We start from the raw sequence: 19,239 nt of genomic DNA on the forward strand, positions 1-19,239 counted from the left end.
ATAAATAATAGCACCGGGATGCAGCGTTACCCCTAGTCCAAAAGCAATATAAATGAACAGCCGCAATGTAGTGCTAGCATAGTGTACACGGACATGAAAAAAAAAAAAAACACACCAGGATACAGCATTTTTCCTAATAATGTTGTGGGAATGGCATTTAACCTGATAATTCATCAGACCGACAAGCGAGTCCACAGGTGTTCATATTAGTCCCATTTGTAGTTACCCTCTGGTGTCACTGCTGGGACGTAAGCAGAGTTTAGATGTCTCAGGCAGAATAGAAGTCTTGGTCGCTTAAAGCTCGTGGCAGGAAATGGAGTGCGCTACCTGTCGGAGCCTGTGGACTTGCATGTCGGATCAAGGAGTTATCAGGGAAAATGTTACTCCCGGATCATTATAGGGAAGGACTCTGTATCCCGGGGTTTTTTCTTTTGTTTGTGTGCATTGTCGACCCTGCATCGTTTTCATTGCTTTTGGATTATTAGTGAAATGCTGCATTCCGGTGCTATAATTTTATGTCAGTTGTGTCCCATTGTTGGCGAACAACTAATGTGGAGCGTACAAGTATTGATTTGTGGACTGTTTATCATTAGTGCAACAATACAGGCGTGGGACGCTTGCTGCTGCACGCAGGTTTTTGTGTGAGACGGTCTCTTGTGTTCTTATTGGTTTATACTCTTCACTTCCTTACACTACCTATTGGTTTGCTTATTTTAGGCCTGTATTTTATAGTAAACTAGTGCGCGCCAATAATCTGGCGCGTTTTACAACTTCACTTAGCCATACCCCCTTTTCTAGACCCTTTTGAATAGTGTTTAGTGAGGCGCAAAAAGCGTAATCAAAACACCATTGTCTAAACACAACTGCCTCTGATACCCCTTAAAGTAGTTTTTTGTTAAAATCATTTTTGCATCAGCATCTCGTATTCATGAACTCTGGCTAGCCTCATCACCAGCCGCTGATTGACAGCTTTCTCCCCATACCATGCATGGGTGCTCGGCTCGCACTGCAGGAGAAAAATAGCTATTTTATGAAGACGACTCACTTGCCTTGTAATGTTCATACACCGCTGGAATCGGGGTCTCTGGCACCACTTTTTGCTGCCCTCAGATAGGGCAGCATAAACATGGTGATGGATTTTCTTAGACCGTTAAACTAAGAGTCTTTGAGAAATCTGGCTGATTTGGATGAGCTGGTGCGACGGCATTAGTAGAACCCTGCCATTGGCTCTCTACTAGTCAAGCTGGCTCCTTCCTCACTACGTGGACAGCAGAAGCAGGGTGCTGCCACTCCAAGCTCTAAAACTGTAATACTACTGTCAATCTGGTACCGTGAAGCAAATGTTGTTGTAAATCCCTTTCCTAATTGGTATTATTGGTTTTATCATAGGATCAGTGCGACATGGGTTCAAACTCTGAGAAAACACCTCCCTTTTCAAATTCATTTACTGATGTCTCCCCAGCTGAAGACGAGTACAGAAGCTGTGTGGTTCCAGCAACCTCCCAGTTACAAGGTCAGTTACAAGGTCGCACAACAGATATTTTTCAAAGATGGATTTCCCCTTTTATTATCTAAAATCCTCTTCTGACAAGTCAAACAGACACTTGGGTTATTATACTTCTTAATTAACTTCATGTATCTTAAAAAGGGCTTTCTCATTAGGATAACCCCTTTTAACTCCGTAACGACATTTGACATACATATACGTCCTAGTCGGGAAGTGCTTCCCTCAAAACGGTGTACATGTACGGCAAGCTGATGGCACGGGCTAAGGAGCTGAGCCCTCACCGTCAGCAGCAGGTGTCAGCTGTATACTACAGTTGAAAAATTGCTGTAGTCGCCTAGCTCGGGGCCTGACCGTTTAACTCCTACATAAGTAGTGCAGTGTATTATACCAGATGTTAGATCTTCAAATCCCCTAGCGGAACTAAAAGGAAAGTGTGTGTGTGTTTTATTGTTTAAAAAAATTAAACAAATTATGCATAGTTTCCATCGCCAGCCCAAGTAACGACTCAAGCTACAAAATGATTATTTATCCCACACGGTTACTTAGTTAAAAATGACAGCTTGTCTCGCAAAAACAGCCTACATACGGCTACCTCAATAAAAAAAAAAAGTTACGCCTATTATAAAGCGGGGACGAAAAACATCCCAATGTGCAGGTCAAAGGGGGAACATTCTTTTAACCCCTTCCCGACATTTGCCGTACATATACGTCATGGAAAGCATTGACTTCCCGCATCTTGCCGTACATGTACGCCGAATGTTTGGGACCGGCTCAGAAGCTGAGCCGGTGCCATCATCACCGGATCTCAGCTGTATCTTACAGCTGACATCCGGCTGTAACGGCGGGGACCGAAATTAGCTTCGATCCCCGCCATTAACCCCTTAAGTGCAGCGCTCAAACGCGATCGCTGCACTTAAGGTGTTTGCAGCTCATCGGAACCCCAGTAATGAAATTGCCGGGGTTCCGGTGGCTGCAATGGCAACCGGAGGCCTAATACTGGCCTCCCGGTCTGCCTAGCACCGAAGCCGGTCAAGATCCGCCCGGCAAGATGGCGCCGGGTCAGGAGCTGATCCGGCGTCATCAGCGGTGGAAGTCAGCTGTACTGTACAGCTGACATCCACCTGTAACGGCAGGAACCGGAGCTAGCTCCGATCCCTGCCATTAACCCCTTCGATGCAGCAATCGAAAGCGATTGCTGCATCGTAGCGGTTACTAGCAGATCGCCAGCCCTGACAGGCAATCAGGACTGGCGACTGCTGTTATGGCAACAGGAGACACAATGGTCTCCTGCTCTGCCATTACGGAAGCCGATTTAGGCCCCGCCGGGAGGCGAAGCCTAATCGGCTTGCTGTCAGTGAATGACTGACAGATCTAATACATTGCACTACATAGGTAGTGCAATGTATTAGAAAAAAAAAAATCTGACCGTTGGACCTTCAAGTCCCGTAGTGGGACTTGAGAAAAAGTGTAAAAAAAGTGTAAAAAAAAAGTGCAAATAATGAAAGTTTGAAAACAATAAAAGTTTCAAGTAATCAAATAAAACACAATCCCCCTTTTACTCTTATCAAGTCCTTTATTATTGAAAAATAATAATAAACCATATGTATTTGGTATCGCCGCGACCGTAACGACCTGAGGTATCAAAATATTATATTATTTATTGCACGCGGTGAACAGCGTAAAAAAACCCGTAAAAAACGTTACCAGAGTTTCTGTTTTTTAGTCACTTTGCCCTACAAATGTTAGAATAAAAAGTGATCAAAAAGTCGCACGTATCCAAAAATGGTACCTATAAAAACTATAGCTCGTCCCGCAAAAAACAAGCCCTCATACACCTCCGTCGACAAAAAAATTAAAACGTTATGGTTCTCACAACTTGGCGACAGAAAAAATACATTCTTTTTACAAAAGTAATTTTATTGTGCAAAAAGTTGTAAAACATAAAAAAGTGCTATAAATTAGGTATCGCCGGAATCGTACTGACCCGCAGAATAAAGTTAACATGTAATTTATAACGCATGGTGAACGCTGTATAAAAAAAAAAAGCTGTGCCAGAATAGCGTTTTTTGTTTACCTGACATCCCAAAAAATAGGATAAAATGTGATCAAAAAGTCGCATGTACCCCAAAATGGTACCAATAATAACTACAGCTCGTCCCGCAACAAACCAGCCCTCATACCGCTACGTCTATGAAAAATAAAATTAGTTATGGCTCCAATAAGTCAGGAAATAAAAAAATATGCAGTTGTGCCGGCCCGAGGGGAACATTTCTTCTGTTTGAAGAGGCGATTTATCAAGGACCTAAAATTAGGGAACCAGGAAAGGGAGGGCCCAAACATATCCGCTGGAAGCGACGGTGCCCGTATTATACCAGGACAACACTTCCTAGCAAAATTCCCCAAACTACAAAGGCGCGGAGTATGGACCAAAAGGGGCATAAGAAAGGACGCCATATAATAGTGCGACACCGGCCTGTGCAGAAAGTATTGCTTCACAGCGTAACACACATTTATGGATTATTTTATTGTTTTTTTTTACCCCATTATTATACCACCTGACTATGCCCCTTATATACTCCGCCCGGCTTACATATGCCCTACATTATAAACGGAAACACCAGTAAGACTCCAAACAAAACTACTACCAAGCAAAATCCACACTCCAAAAGCCAAATGGCATTTCCTCCCATCTGAACCCTACAGCGTGCCCAAACAGCAGTTTCCTTCCACATATATGGCACAGTCATATCCGGGAGAACCCTTTTAGCAATTTTTGGGGTGTGTGTCTCCAGTGGCATAAGCTGGGCACGACATATTTGCCACTGAATGGCATATCTAGGGAAAAATATAAATTTTTAATTTGCACCATCCACAGCGCATTCATTTATGGAAAAGACCTGTGGGGTGAAAATGCTCACTACACCCCTTAATAAATGCCTTGAGGGGTGCAGTTTCCATAATGGGGTCACTTCTCAGGGGTTTATTTTTATTATTTCACATCTGAGCCTCTGCAGTTGTGAACCAATACTTTGTAAATCGCCAAATTTGGCCTCAATTTTACATGGTACGCTTTCACTCCTGAGCCCTGTCATATGTCCAGGCAAGAGATTAGGGCCCCATGTAGGGTGTTTCTAAAACCAGGAAACCTAGCATAATAATTAGAGAGCTGCCTTGTTATGGTGGCACAAGCCGGGCACCACATATTGTCCACATATCTGTGGAAAAAAATCCCATTTTCACTCTGCAACATCGAGTTCACACTAATTTCTACAAAACACCTGCAGGGTTAAAATGCTCACTACACCCCTAGGTAAATGCATTGAGGGGTGTAGTTTCCAAAATTGGGTCACTTCTGGGGGGTTTCCACTGTTTTGGGCCAACAGGCGCCCAAAAACCAATCCAGCAACATCTGCACTCCAAATGGCGGTCCTTCCCTTCTGAGTCCTGCCGTTTGCCCAAACAGCAGTTTATGACCACATATGGGGTATTGCCGTACTCGGTAGAAATTGCTTTACAAATGTTGGGTTCTTTTTTTTCCTTTATTTGTTGCGAAAATGAAAAAATTTGCGCTAAAGCTACGTCTTATTGAAGAAAAAGGATTGTTTTTATTTTCACTGCCCAATTCTAATAAATTCTATGAAACATCTGTGGGGTCAAAATGCTCACTATGCCCCTAGATGAATTCCTCAAGAGGTGTAGTTTCCTAAATGGTGTCACTTTTTGGGCATTTTCATTGTTTTTTCCCCTCAGGGGCTTTGCAAATGTGACATGGCCTCCGCAAACCATTCCTGCTCAATGTGATCTCCAAAAGCCAAATAGCGCTCTTTCCCTTCTAAGCCACGCCGTGTCTCCAAACAGCCGTTTATTACCACATGTGGGGTATTGTTTTACTCGGGAGAAATTGCTTTACAAATTTTGTGGTGCTTTTTCTCCTTCAGTCCTTGTGGAAATGAGTAAAAATAAGCTAAACCTACATTTTCTTTGAAAAAATTTAGATTGTCATTTCCAATAATTTATGCAAAAAAACCTGTTGGGTCAAAACGCTCACTATACCCCTAGATAATTTCCTCAATGGGTGTAGTTTCCAAAATGGGGTCACTTGTGGGGGGTTTCCACTGTTTTGTCCCCTCAGGGGCTTTGTAAATGTGACATGGCCTCCGCAAACCATTCCTGCTAAACTTGAGCTCCAAAAGCCAAATGGCGCTCTTTCCCTTCTCAGCCCTGCCGTGTCTCCAAACAACCGTTTATTACCACATGTGGGGTATTGTTTTACTCGGGAGAAATTGCTTTACAAATTTTACGGTGCTTTTTCTCCTTTAGTCCTTGTGGAAATGAGAAAAAAAATCGCTAAACCTACATTTTCTTTGAAGAAATGTTGATTTTAATTTTCACGGCCTACTTCCAATAATTTCTGTAAAAAAACTGTGCGGTCAAAATGCTCACTGTACCCCTAGATAATTTCCTTGAGGTGTGTAGTTTCCCAGATGGGGTCACTTTTGGGGGATTTTGACTGTTTTGGCACTGCAAGAGCCCTTCAAACCTGACATGGTGCCTAAAATATATTCTAACAATAATAAGGCCCCAAAATCCACTAGGTGTGCCTTTGCTTCTGAGGCCGGTGCTTCAGTCCAGTAGCACACTAGGGCCACATGTTGGATATTTCCTAAAACTGCAGAAACTGGGCAACAAATATTGAGTTGCATTTCTCTGGTAAAACCTTCTGTGTTATAAAAAAAATTGTACTAAAAATGTATTTCTGCCAAAAAATATGAAATTTGTAAATTTCACCTCTACTTTGCTTTAATTCCTGTGACATGTGTAAAGGGTTAAGACATTTTCTAAATGCTGTTTTGAATACTTTGAGGGGTGAAGTTTTTAAAATGGGGTTACTTTTTGGGGGTTTCTAATATATAAGGCCCAAAAAGCCACTTCACAACTGAACTGGCCCCTGTAAAAATGGCCTTTTGAAATTTTCTTGAAAATGTGAGAAATTGCTGCTAAAGTTCTAAGCCTTGTGATGTCATAGAAAAATAAAAGGATGTTCAAAAAACAATGCCAATCTAAAGTAGACATATGGGGGATGTTAATTAGCAACAATTTTGTGTGGTATAACTGCCTGTCTTACAAGCAGATACATTTAAATTGAGAAAAATGCTAATCTTTGCAATTTTTCGCTAAATTTTGGTGTTTTTCACAATTAAATACTGAACATATCGAGCAAATTTTGCCAGTAACTTAAAGTCCAATGTGTCACGAGAAAACAATCTCAGAATCGCTTGGATAGGTGAAAGCATTCCGGAGTTATTACCACATAAAGTGACACATGTCAGATTTGAAAAATGAGGCTCGGTCAGGAAGGTCAAAAGTGGCTAAAGAGGGAAGGGGTTAATGTCAAAGTGTTTATCAACGACCAAATATTTGGAAACCAGGAAGGGGAGGACCCAGGCACATCTGCTAGAAATGAGAGCGCTCTTATTAAATTAGAAAAATTGCAATTATTCTTTTGCACCACCCGCTGCACGTTATTTTCTGGAAAACACCTTTTGGGGTCAAAATGTTCACTACATCCCTTAATAAATGCCCTTAGGGGAGTAGGTTCCCCAATAGCCACTTCTTCGGGGTTTATTTTAATATTTGACTTCAGAATCTCTAACATGGCATTGAACCACAAATGCAAAGGAGTTTTCCCAGAATCCTAAAATAATAACCTATCCACACAATGGGTGATAATTTTCTGATCATTAGGGGCCCCACCGCTGGGACCACCAACGATTGTGAGTATGGGGGTCTTAAGCCCCCAGGTCCTCCTCATTGCACCCCCCACAGCGGGTAGGAGCTTGAATGGAGTGGCAGTGCGCATTCTCAACCGCCGCTCCTTTCAAACTCCTCACTGCGGTGGGTGCAGTAAGGAGGATCGGAAAATCGTTAGCTTTTATTGAACTCTATTTGCTGTCCGTGTAATGCATGGACATACCTTGTCCTCCTGGGAGACTCTTTGTAACCGCTCTCTGCTTTGGCTAGAAGATCAGGATCCTGATCAAGGGAATCCTCCTATCCCTATCTTCGTATTATCGAATAAAGTGTTTGATGGGTTTTCCCGACCAATATATTTAATGACACAATCTATAAATAGAGGAAAGCCGCACAGTATTTAGATATGTGAGCCTGGTACTGGCCACAGAGACCTTGATAAAAGGAGTCTCATTCATCCAAATATGATTTTAAAAAAAAAAAGGTAGCGCTGTGATTTGATGCAGAAGAACTCCTTTATTCACGTGTATCATTGTATCCGCTCCTACTGAAGCTTTAATCCAGCTGAAACGTTGCATCGTGGGTGAATAGAGGAGGAGTTCTTTTGCATCATTTTGGTGACCTGTCGTTCGTTCTTCATACCTTGCTAATGACAAGTTTTGTTCTGCAGTTTCCCTTTCTTTGTGTCTTGCCCTGTTTCAGATCTGATCTAGGCATTATTAGCAGGAAGATGTGACACTTAAAGAGGCTCTGTCACCAGATTATCAAACCCCTATCTCGTATTGCAGCAGATCGGCGCTGCAATGTAGATAACAGTAACGTTTTGTTTTTTTTTTCAAAACGAGCATTTTTGGCCAAGTTATGAGCATTTTTATATTTATGCAAATGAGCCTTTCTTAAAGAGGCTCTGTCACCAGTTTTTGCAACCCCTATCTGCTATTGCAGCAGATCGGCGCTGCAATATAGATGAGCGTAACGTTTTTAGTTTTAAAAAACGAGCATTTTTGGCCAAGTTATGACCATTTTTGTATTTATGCAAATGAGGCTTGCTAAAGCCCAACTGGGCGTGTTTAAAGTAAAAGTCCAACTGGGCGTGTATTATGTGCGTACATCGGGGCGTGTTTACTACTTTTACTAGCTGGGCGTTCTGACGAGAAGTATCATCCACTTCTCTTCAGAACGCCCAGCTTCTGGCAGTGCAGATCTGTGACGTCACTCACAGGTCCTGCATCGTGTCAGACGAGCGAGGACACATCGGCACCAGAGGCTACATTTGATTCTGCAGCAGCATCGGCGTTTGCAGGTAAGTAGCTACATCGACTTACCTGTAAACGCTGATGCTGCTGCAGAATCAACTGTAGCCTCTGGTGCCGATGTGGCCGACATGATGCAGGACCTGGGGCAGGAAGTGAGTGACGTCACAGCGTGATCTCTCGAGAACACGCTGTGTGTCTGTGCACTGCCAGAAGCTGGGTGTTAACGAACAGAAGTGGATGATGCTGATTCGTCAGCATCATACACTCCAATTCCTAACGCCCAGCTAGTAAAAGTAGTAAAAACGCCCCGATGTACGCACATAATACACGCCCAGTTGGACTTTTACTGTAAACACACCCACTTGGACTTTTGCAAGCATCATTTGCATAAATACACAAATGGTCATAACTTGGCCAAAAATGCTTGTTTTTTAAAAATAAAAACGTTACGCTTATCTACATTGCAGCGCCGATCTGCTGCAATAGCAGATAGGGGTTGCAAAATCTGGTGACAGAGCCTCTTTAAGTACGACTGGGCGTGTATTGTGTGTGTACATCGGGCCGTTTTTACTTGTTTTACTAGCTGGGCGTTGTGAATGGAAGTGTATGATGCTGACGAATCAGCATCATCCACTTCTCTTCACAACGCCCAGCTTCTGGCAGTGCACAGACACACAGCGTGTTCTCGAGAGATCACGCTGTGACATCACTTCCTGCCCCAGGTCCTGCATCGTGTCGGACGAGCGAGGACACATCGGCACCAGGCGGCAGAGGCTACATCGACTTACCTGCAAACGCCGATGCTGCTGCAGAATCAAATGCTCGTTTTGAAAAAAAACAAAAACGTTACTGTAATCTACATTGCAGCGCCGATCTGCTGCAATACGAGATAGGGGTTTGAAAATCTGGTGACTGAGCCTCTTTAAACAAGCTGGCTGCTGGTCAGGGGTAAAGAGGCCTGTTACATATGTTTGTGCATTAGGTGTTCCAAAAATCAGAGGACAATGGGACCTCACTCCGGTCATTACGTTCATAGCCTTTGTGTTTTATCTTTATATTAGTAAATTAACCGGTTAAGGACTAGGCTGTTTTACAGCTAAATGACCAGAGCAAATTTCACAATTTTGCTATGCGCTTCTTTAGATGACTATAACTCTGTAGGTGAATAAAGTTCATCTTTGAATTTTACACTCTTTTTAAAGGACAGATAGGGCTTTGTTTTAGTGGCATTTGTCAGTATATATAATTTTTATTTTTTTCTCTAAAGTGGGCAAAATTGGAAAAAAATGCAAGAATTTAGCAAATGCGTCAGTTTAGGCTAGTATTTTTCACACACGGTATAGACCACGGCCAAAATTAATCTCCTTTCACGTTCTTCTACTTCTCCCGTGCATGGGGATACCAAATATGTGTGCCTTATTCACTGTGCGGGCATGTGCCAGGGCTTGGCATAAAAGGAGGCTTTTTGGCCTTTTCGGTCCAGGAATTTTGCATTTGATTTTATAGCCGCATACTGTTTTCTGGGGGGCCTAATGCTGCTGAAACATTAGAAACACCCCATAAATGACTTCATTCACACAAGTAGACCCCACAAGGTTTCCTTCAAGGGGTTTATCATATTTTTAGACAGTCCAGTTTTCTTCTGAAAGTTTCTTGAATAAGATGGATCAAAATAAAATTAGCAATTTTTTTAGCAAATGCGTCAGTTTATACCAGCATTTTTCACACACGGTATAGACCACGGTCAAAATTAATCTCCGTTCACATTCTGCCACTTCTCCCGTGCACGGGGATACCAAATATGTGGCCTTATTTATCACATAGAGATGTAGGAGGGCGGAGGATAGAAGAAGATTATTTCACAAATCGCTTTTTTTCAAAGCTGGTTTTACAAAACTCAACAGAGTTTCTATAACACTTCCAAAATATCTGCTCTTGAAGCAGAAATCCCAAAATATTCATCTAGGGGTATAATGGGAATTTATTTTTTGGGGTTTTCTAAAATAAGAAATGGCAGGTTAATGCAAATGGAGCTCTCCAGCAGATGAACTTTAGAAAACATCAAACATGACATCCTCCCCCCACCCATTCCCTCCCTCACCCTTGGAGTAAAATCATGGGAAAAATAAAAATGTAATGTAGGGCAAATATATTTTCAACAAATTAACTAAAATCTAATAATTCAGAACAGTGTGGTATTTTTTAAAACATGGCTCAATGCACAGGCCTGGTTGCGAGGGACATGAGGGACAGAAATATCGGGAATCTTTGCGGTGCCCGTCTTTTCTGCAGACGCGGCACTTTTTCTGGGGGTTGCTTCTGGTTGCTGTTGGGGGAATCCGACTGATGAAGTGTCTTTCAGTCAGTCGCGTGATATCCTCAGACTGGGGGCATTCTCGGGTGTCCTGAACATCAAAAATGAGGCCTTCAATAATTTTTTCCTGGAAATCCAGGTATGTGTCTCTGCCTCTGTTTTTTTTTGTAGAGCACAAATGAGTTGTGGATGGCCACCTGTAACAAATAAATGGCCACCTTTTGTACCTTTTTGTAAATAGGGCTGTAAAACCTGGTCGCTTAAATACACCCCCCCCCATGTACTTGTTATATTCGGACACGCTCACTGGTTTGTGCTTGTCCGATGTTGCCCCTCTTTCCCTCACTGCCACTGTTCCTGCGGTATGAATCGTGCTTAGCACATACACGTCTTTGCGATCCCTGAACTTGACCGCCAGCAATTCCTCAGATGCATAAGCACAGGAGTCCCCCTTTACCATGCGCTTCCCCACTAATTGCTGTGGAAAACCAATTCTGTTTTTGCGCATGGTACCACATGCCCCAGTCCTTGCAGCATGCAAATGCCTAAACAGGGGCACACTCGAATAAAAATTATCACAGTACAGGAGGTACCCCTTGTGAAGCAGAGGCTGCATTATCTCCCACACAATCTTACTGCTGGTGGAAAGATCAGGGGGGCATCCAGGAACATTTATTGTGCGGTCCCGCCCTTCATAAATCCTGAAGGCGGTGGTATATCCTGACCCGCTTTCACACAATTTGTAGAGCTTAACGCCATATCTTGCCCTTTTGGAAGGTAGATATTGGCGAAAGCTAAGTCTGCCATGAAAGTTGAGGAGGGATTCGTCCACACTTACATTCTGCTCAGGGGTGTAGAGTTGCAGAAATAAATTATTCAGGGAATTTATTAGCGGTCTTATTTTGAACAACCGATCCCGGTTTGCATCGGTACTTGGGGGGGCCTGTGCGTTGTCATTGAAGTGGAGGAACCTCATTATTGTCTCATAACGAGACCTGGGCATTACTGCAGAATATACTGGGGTGGCTTGGGCGGGTCTTGTTGACCAGTAAGACCTAATGGAGGGCTTTTTGACAATACCCATATTTAGGGTGAGCCCCAAAAAATTTTTTCATTCCTGCAAATTGGTGGGCGTCCAATCTCTGGCATGGGTGGATGAAGGTTTCTGCCTTATATATTGCGTGGCATATAAATTTGTTTCGTGGACAATCTGATTTAGGATGTCGTCCGTTATAAATAAATGGAAGTAATCCATTTGGACAAAATTTGTATTGTCCACGGTTATGCCAGGAGTGGCCGTAAATCCGTGGATTCTAGGCCCAAAAGATGGGGCAGGTGCCCATACAAGAGCCTGGACTGGAGGGACCAGGCTGTCCCGTGCTACAGCGCTACTTGGCCCTGCGCTTTCATGTTCTGCAGTTTCGACTGCATCAGGGACAACGTCCCCTGAAGATGAACCTGAAGTGACGCTGTCATCGTCACTACCTAAAACAGGTTCCATCTCGGACGCCATCTCTGATGCGGTCTCCGACTCAGACCACAGCATGGCGTATGCCTCCTCGGCGCTAAACAACTTCCTCGCCATAACGTAACTAACACTAACACTAACTAAACAAATTTTTTATTTTTTTATTTTTTTTATAAAACACACAAACTAACTGCTATATATATCTACACTACCGCTAACAAAAAAATAAACCGCTATTGCTATATATATTATATATATGTGGATATATATATAATTATATACTCCCTACCTGCCTATTCTAATAGAATAAAAGAAAGAAATGTAGATAGATAGAAAAAAAGATAGATGGATAGATAGATTGTATAGATAGATAGAAATCTATCTATACAGAGAATGTTTTAGAGTGTAACTGTATTTTTGTGTAACTGTAACTGTATTCTTCTGGCAGCAATTCTCCCGAGTCTCTTCTTCTCCTCAAACTGAAACAATTTGAGGAGAAGAAAAGAGGCAGGAGATTTACTGCCAGAAAAGTCAAAATAAAACAAATGTGGTCGCTGTGATAGGTTTTCACAGCGACCACATGTTCAGGGACCATCAGATTGGTCCCTGATACTCTGCCCAGTGCCCAGAGCTGTTGGTAACAGCGTGGGCACAGGGCTGTGTGCACGCGATCGCGTGCACACTGTTTTATAAGCAGGAATGCATGTGATCGCTGTGATTGGTTGTCACAGCGACCACATGTTCAGGGACCATCAGATTGGTCCCTGATACTCTGCCCAGTGCCCAGAGCTGTTGGTAACAGCGAGGGCACAGGGCTGTGTGCACGCGATCGCGTGCACACTGTTTTCTATGCAGAAATGCATGTGATCGCTGTGATTGGTTGTCACAGCGATCACATGTTCAGGGGCCAAAAGATTGACCCCTGACATTCTGCCCAGTGCCCATGGCTGTTAGCAACAGCCAGGGCATAGAGCTGTGTGCACGCGATCCCGCGTGCACAGTCTCTGAAGTGCGGCCATATATATACTATACGCCGGACTTTAGAGACCCTGACCGCTGGCCGTATAAATACGGCCAGCGGTCGGGAACCTGTTAATTACACAACTAACTTGTGTTCTCTTTCTATTTTAGCACCAGAAAGTGATACTACAGTCTCTACCAGGAACCAGACAAGGGGGAATGCAGATAATACAACTAGAGGCCATGGCAGAATTGAAAGTCTGTATTGTCCGATAAACAACACTCGTCACTCCAATCTAGAAGAGATGAGAATAAGGAACATAGAAGAAAATACCAGAAGGGTCAGAAGCCAACACGAGGATTTCTATGGTCTTACACAGGGAGCATCTACCAGGTTGCGTGATCACTTTACTTAGTTTTCTAACTTGGCTGCAAAATTTTGCTACATTTAAATCAGGCCTTTAAGTAAAACTGATAGCCTGGTTGCTACGCATACACTGCATTGACGCATGACAAGTAAAAGCTAGACTGGCACTGTGCTGCTGGCAGACAAGTGGTTTAGACCTGGAACGGTGGCTGCTAAAGTCGTGTTATTTCTAATGGCACGTTTAGTTGCAGAAACTATGAATATACATTGCACTTTAATAAATCTAATCCTTTGGGCTTCTGTTGTATAAACAATTATAATGTATTGTGAGCAATCTCCACTTGTACACTGTTGACCTATTTAGTGACCGTGTAAAAAAATGAAGTGTCCGCTATTGACGTGGATTGCGTGTAGCCTTTATATGTACATTAAGGCGTATTTCTCTTTTCTGCAGGGATACCGACACCAGAAGCAAGGTGAGAGTCTAAGTTATGTCATCTTCTATCATTATTGTCATGACATCTGGTGTTCTGTATTAATTTATGTCTTTTCTGATCTAGCCAAAAAAGAAGATAAACACGAGGTCAGAAGAAGTTGGCAAGGAGGAATGACATCCCTATGTGTTTCTCATAGCATTATTCTCTTGTATTATATCTAATATAACACTTGTCATTGAGATCCTATAAGGGTGTATTTACACAAATGCCGTTTTCCTGCGATTTGCTGTGGTTTACGCGCTAACGGCCAAACCGCGTCAAATCATGTTAAAAATGCATGCGTTTTTTCAGTGCGGTTTTCGGCAGTGCGGGAAAACTCCACCGTGTGAATACTTAAACTGAATTTCTTTAAGAACTGCAGAATACTTCACGTGGTTGGTCCTGTCGCAACACGTTTTTCCTGATGTATATGGGGGCAGAATGTTTTGCCTAAGGTGTTTCTTTGTATAGATTTCCTTTTGTATGTGTCTTCAGCGTTTAAGGTGGGTTAAAACGGGCAGATCTTTAATGAGCACCAATCTACAATGCAGCTTGTCAGTCAGTTCTTGTTTACTCGATTCAAACAGAGCATTGATCATGAGTATGGGGACGAACAATTGTTAGTACGATCGTTCGTCCCCATTCATTAGCCTCTTAGCTGCACACCTCCATGCTTACACAGGCAAATGTGCTGCCAACTGGTGACCATTTTTATGGCCGCATAAACGAGCAGATAAGCTGACGATTGAGTTTGCTCTTTCATCGGCTTTTTACACAGGGCAGTGATCCTGAACGAACAGTCATACGAACATTCGTTCTGCCGATTATTGGGCCGTATAAAAGGACCTTTTACTAACCAAAAAAAATTCTAATATTTGTAATAATGAGGTTGTATGATTTTAGCAGTTCGGCTTACCTAAGCAGTTGAATTTAGTTAAGTAATATACATTTTGTTATACTTTAGTCCCAGAGTGGAGTCTACTGCTATATGGATGGAAACTTTATATTGCTGCACTCCCAGAGATCTTAGCAGTTAAATAGCATTTATCTAATTGGCTCAAACCATAGAACTCCATGGAAAAATATTGAAAGCAATATTTCCATATAATAAGCAGAATACTGAGCAATAAGGGAGTAATCTTTACACAGCCAGGGATGACCTTTTCAATGTTGTGGATGGTGTTCAAAGATCCAGCTACAAAAGTTGATGTGGTTTACAGAACTGGATCTCTGATGTGTGTTTCTTAGTTTAGTTTGTTTATATGTTGTTCTACCAGCACATGTCTGTCTGTTTACTTGCTATAGGCTCTGTTCACATCATGTTATAAGCCTTCTGTCAGAGGACTCCCGTGGGATACATCGCTTATACAGCCCCCTCCCCCTGGCACTGGTGTCAACGCGCTGCACGCATAAATATACATCACAACTGATGTGAACAGGGTCTTAGCTTTAGATGCAGACAAAGTAATGCTAAGGGGCATCTACTGGCTAAACGAATCCTTGGCAAAGTTATCAGGCTCAAGATTTTTTTTTATCAATTATTTATTGGTTTAAATAATCATATACACTATACACTATACCACTTTACAAAGTATCATACTGGCAGAATCAAAAAGAACTAATAAACTATATCCAGAAAAATAATTTATCCTCTTTGTCAAATGTCTTAAAGTGGATTCTATGGAAATAGCCATTTTCTAGAATGAAATATTCTCCATGGGCTTCTCTCTTGCCAAATGATGGGAACCTGCAATACAATCAAGTGCCTGATTTTTAGTGAACCTTTTCATTCTGCACTAATAACTGGTGTATTTTGAACTCAACAGTTCTTTTCATACTTTAAAACACTTATTTCTATGCTGGTTTTTGGGCTGATTATTTTAAATGTATTTTATACAACATTGAATAAAATATTAAATGTGTGTGTCTCTACAATAGAGTTGTGTTTTTTGTTTTTTTCCTAATAGTCCCGTGCCATTTGTCATATAATCAGATTTCATCTCACAATTGGAAAATGAAAACAGCAGTTTCTGTTCAATCCCATGCAGGAGACGCCCATGTAGCTGCTCTTGATTTCATGGCCCATACTTCTGCATTAAAGAGCCAATCCATTTGCTTCAAATCTTAGGGGCAACTGTATGCCAGATATTTATAATATTCATCATACAAATACTTAGAAGTTAGATTCCTGCAAGCGTGTCTTTAGAAACGTTTGGGGTTTTTTTTTGTACATATTAGTCCAAACCTTTCAGAATATGTCTTGCACTAAGTGGGTGCTCATTTTTAGGCATCACATAGGAAGGTGTGGATAGAACAGATTTAGACGAAACTCTTATCACCTAAGCAGGATATTTGACAGCCGCAGATGTAGGTCAAAGACACCGAAGAGGCTGCAGACCGTGTTCCAGTGTGCAAATTCCAACCCATTGCAGGGAGGGGCAGAGGTGACTGGTTGGCAATAGCCATAAATTATCTACAGGAAACTGAATCTTTGCCAGGCTGCTACTAGAGAAAACCGCAGAATACAACGGGCTAAGAAGAGTTGCAGTTGTCACACAATGCATTCTTGGATTGTTGCTCTGCAATGGCCCAAGTACAGTCTCCCTGATATTTCATTATTTAGAAACAGCAGTGGCGTGTGACATCATAGGAGAAAATTCACAATGCAAATCCATGGATTCCTGGAGCTTCACTTTAATGCTAATATGACCCATGACTTTTGTATAGATTTCAAAGAATGTCTTAATTCATAAACCGCAGCACAACTGTCCATTTGTTGTCGATTTCATTTTAACCCCTACCTGTACGAGTCAGTAACTACGTTGTCGCGGGAGATTACTTCCTGCACGAGGACGTATAGTTTCGGAGTTGTTCCCGGTGTACACAACCGGTGGCTGTGTGTACCGGGAATCGGGAGAGAAGCTGTCCCTGACCGCTAACACCCCCTAGTCAATGGCAATGGACCCCGATTAGCGGTCTGATGCCGGTGATTGATGGATCTGTACAGATCCACAGATCATTGTTTTAAAAACAGTTCCCGGGACTTTTAGTTAAGTCTGAGAACGGTTACAAAGGTCCCCCTCTGTGCCCCATTCGACCGGCTATGGACCAATACCGGTGGTCCATTGCCGGTGATTGGTGGGTCTGAAAAGAGCCACCAATCACAGTGCGCCTTTAGCCGGGGGCAGGTTAAAAAAAAACAGTTACACCCCCCCCCCCCCCTCCCAAAATCCCAGAATTTACTGCTGCGGCAGGCACTCATGTACAGACAGAAGGGCTGCCTATTATTGCATTTTTCAAATAATTCTTGACAATTTGATCCAGCTCATGGTTGATCAAACCAACATTTACACCCAGCAGTTTGTTTCGGAATAATCCAACGCCTTTCATGCCCAGGCCAATCGGTGGCAACCGACTAATTGTGAAGAAATGCACAAGGCAAGAATTGGGCGTTAGTCCTTAACATGGGTCTCACTAAAAAGCCCAAAGTGAGATCCTACTGGTCCGTGAACATACTATATCATTGTCCACGGTACCGCAATACTATGACCGCCGCTTTGAGGCCCTCCATAAATGTCTTCAATTTAGTGACAATTCCCAATGCCCCCTTGAGGACGAGCTCAATTTCAATAGACTTTCTAAAATTAGGCCCCTCATTAACATTTTACCCAACATTTTTCATCAATGTACACCCCTCAAAAAGAAATATTCATAGATGAGTCCCTGGTGCACTTCAAGGGCAGGCTGAAGTTTCGCCATTATTTACCAAATAAGCGCACCAGGTACGGGATAAAAATGTACAAGTTGTGTGACTGAGACCGGACTCATGCACGCACGCTTTGAGGGCGAAGGACAGCACAATACAGCCCCCAAATTGTTCCCCCGTCCTGTCCACAACAGGGAAGATCGTGTGGGACCTCCTGCACCCACTGCTTGATCAGGGGTACAACTTGGACAACTGGTACACAAGTGTACCCCTGTTCAAATGTCTAAAAGACAAAAAAAGTGGCAGGTGGGACGGTGCGAAAATAATCAGAGGCACCTTCCCAAGACCGTCATCGGCCAATCCCTATCAATTGTCGAAAGCAGGGCATTGCTGCAGGATGGGATCCTTTGTCTCAAATTTAGAGATAAAAACAGGTCTGTATGCTGACATCTATACATGACGCCAGCTGCACCCATCTCCACACGTGGATTCACATCATCAATGATGAAGCCTGTGTGCATTCAGGCATATAATAAATTCGTGGGGTGGGGGGGGTTTGACCAAAATGATCAGGTGTTGAAACCAAATAGTGCCATGAGAGAGTAAAATCTGGTACAAGAAGTTGGCAGTGTACCTTGTCCAAATGGCGCTTTAACTCCTTTTTAACTTTCAGGAAAGCTGGCCATCCAGGTACATACTTGGAGTACCAAGAGAAAATTATAAAATTTATTTTACTTGGAGACTAGGTGGGGGAAACGTCTGCTGCTCCAAGTAATGTTTGCCGAATTGTTCCTGGGCAGCACTTTCCTAGTGAAGTGCCTGGCACAGGACAAAAAGGCAGGGCACAAAAAAGGTGCCATGTCTGCACAAAAAGGGGTATCCGTAAGGATACCACATATCAGTGCGACACTTGCCCATCTAAACCCGGACTGTGCATGAAGGAGTGCTTCCGCATCTACCACACCTCCCTGGATTAAAAATGTTACCCATTTTTTAAATTGCACACTAAAAAAAAATAAAAGCCCTCATTATACCCCTAGATGAATACCTAATACTCTAACAAATGTGTACGATCTGCACAATTTTTTCAGGCCTATGCTTGTGGCTAAAAATCATCCAAGTAAAAATAAGGCCTCAAAACCCCTGTGGTGCTGCTTCACTTCCAGGAACTGCTAAGTGTCCAGACAACATATTTAGACCACTTTGGGGCTATTTCTAAACTCCGAAGAAAAAAACCCAATAAGCATTGAGGTGTCTTCCTGCACTTACACGCTGTGTCTGAAAAATCTGTCCTATAAATTATGCACTTGTGAAAAATGTAACATTTTATTTTTAATGCCAGATTTCTACTAAATTCAGCCCCAAAAAATATATGGGGTCATAAGTGATCACACACCTAGATAAATTCTTCGAGGGGTGCAGTTTCCAAAATGG

The 19,239-nt window shown here is 42.6% G+C and overlaps 1 protein-coding gene across 3 annotated transcripts in view; it reads left to right on the top strand.

Annotated features, from left to right (window-relative positions):
* TRAFD1 (TRAF-type zinc finger domain containing 1) overlaps positions 1-16,034 on the top strand; it is a 56,887-nt gene extending 40,853 nt beyond the window's left edge. For all 3 annotated transcript variants that reach the window (XM_075835002.1, XM_075834993.1, XM_075835011.1), the window contains exons 9-12: positions 1,390-1,513; positions 13,428-13,650; positions 14,078-14,099; positions 14,184-16,034. In XM_075835002.1, coding sequence (XP_075691117.1) covers positions 1,390-1,513; positions 13,428-13,650; positions 14,078-14,099; positions 14,184-14,234 — 420 coding nt within the window. In that variant the 3' untranslated portion in view covers positions 14,235-16,034. The remainder of the gene's footprint in view (positions 1-1,389; positions 1,514-13,427; positions 13,651-14,077; positions 14,100-14,183) is intronic.
* Positions 16,035-19,239: the final 3,205 nt, after the last annotated feature.

The sequence above is a fragment of the Rhinoderma darwinii genome, chromosome 1 (genome assembly GCF_050947455.1).
Source record: "Rhinoderma darwinii isolate aRhiDar2 chromosome 1, aRhiDar2.hap1, whole genome shotgun sequence".
Taxonomy (NCBI): domain Eukaryota; kingdom Metazoa; phylum Chordata; class Amphibia; order Anura; family Rhinodermatidae; genus Rhinoderma; species Rhinoderma darwinii.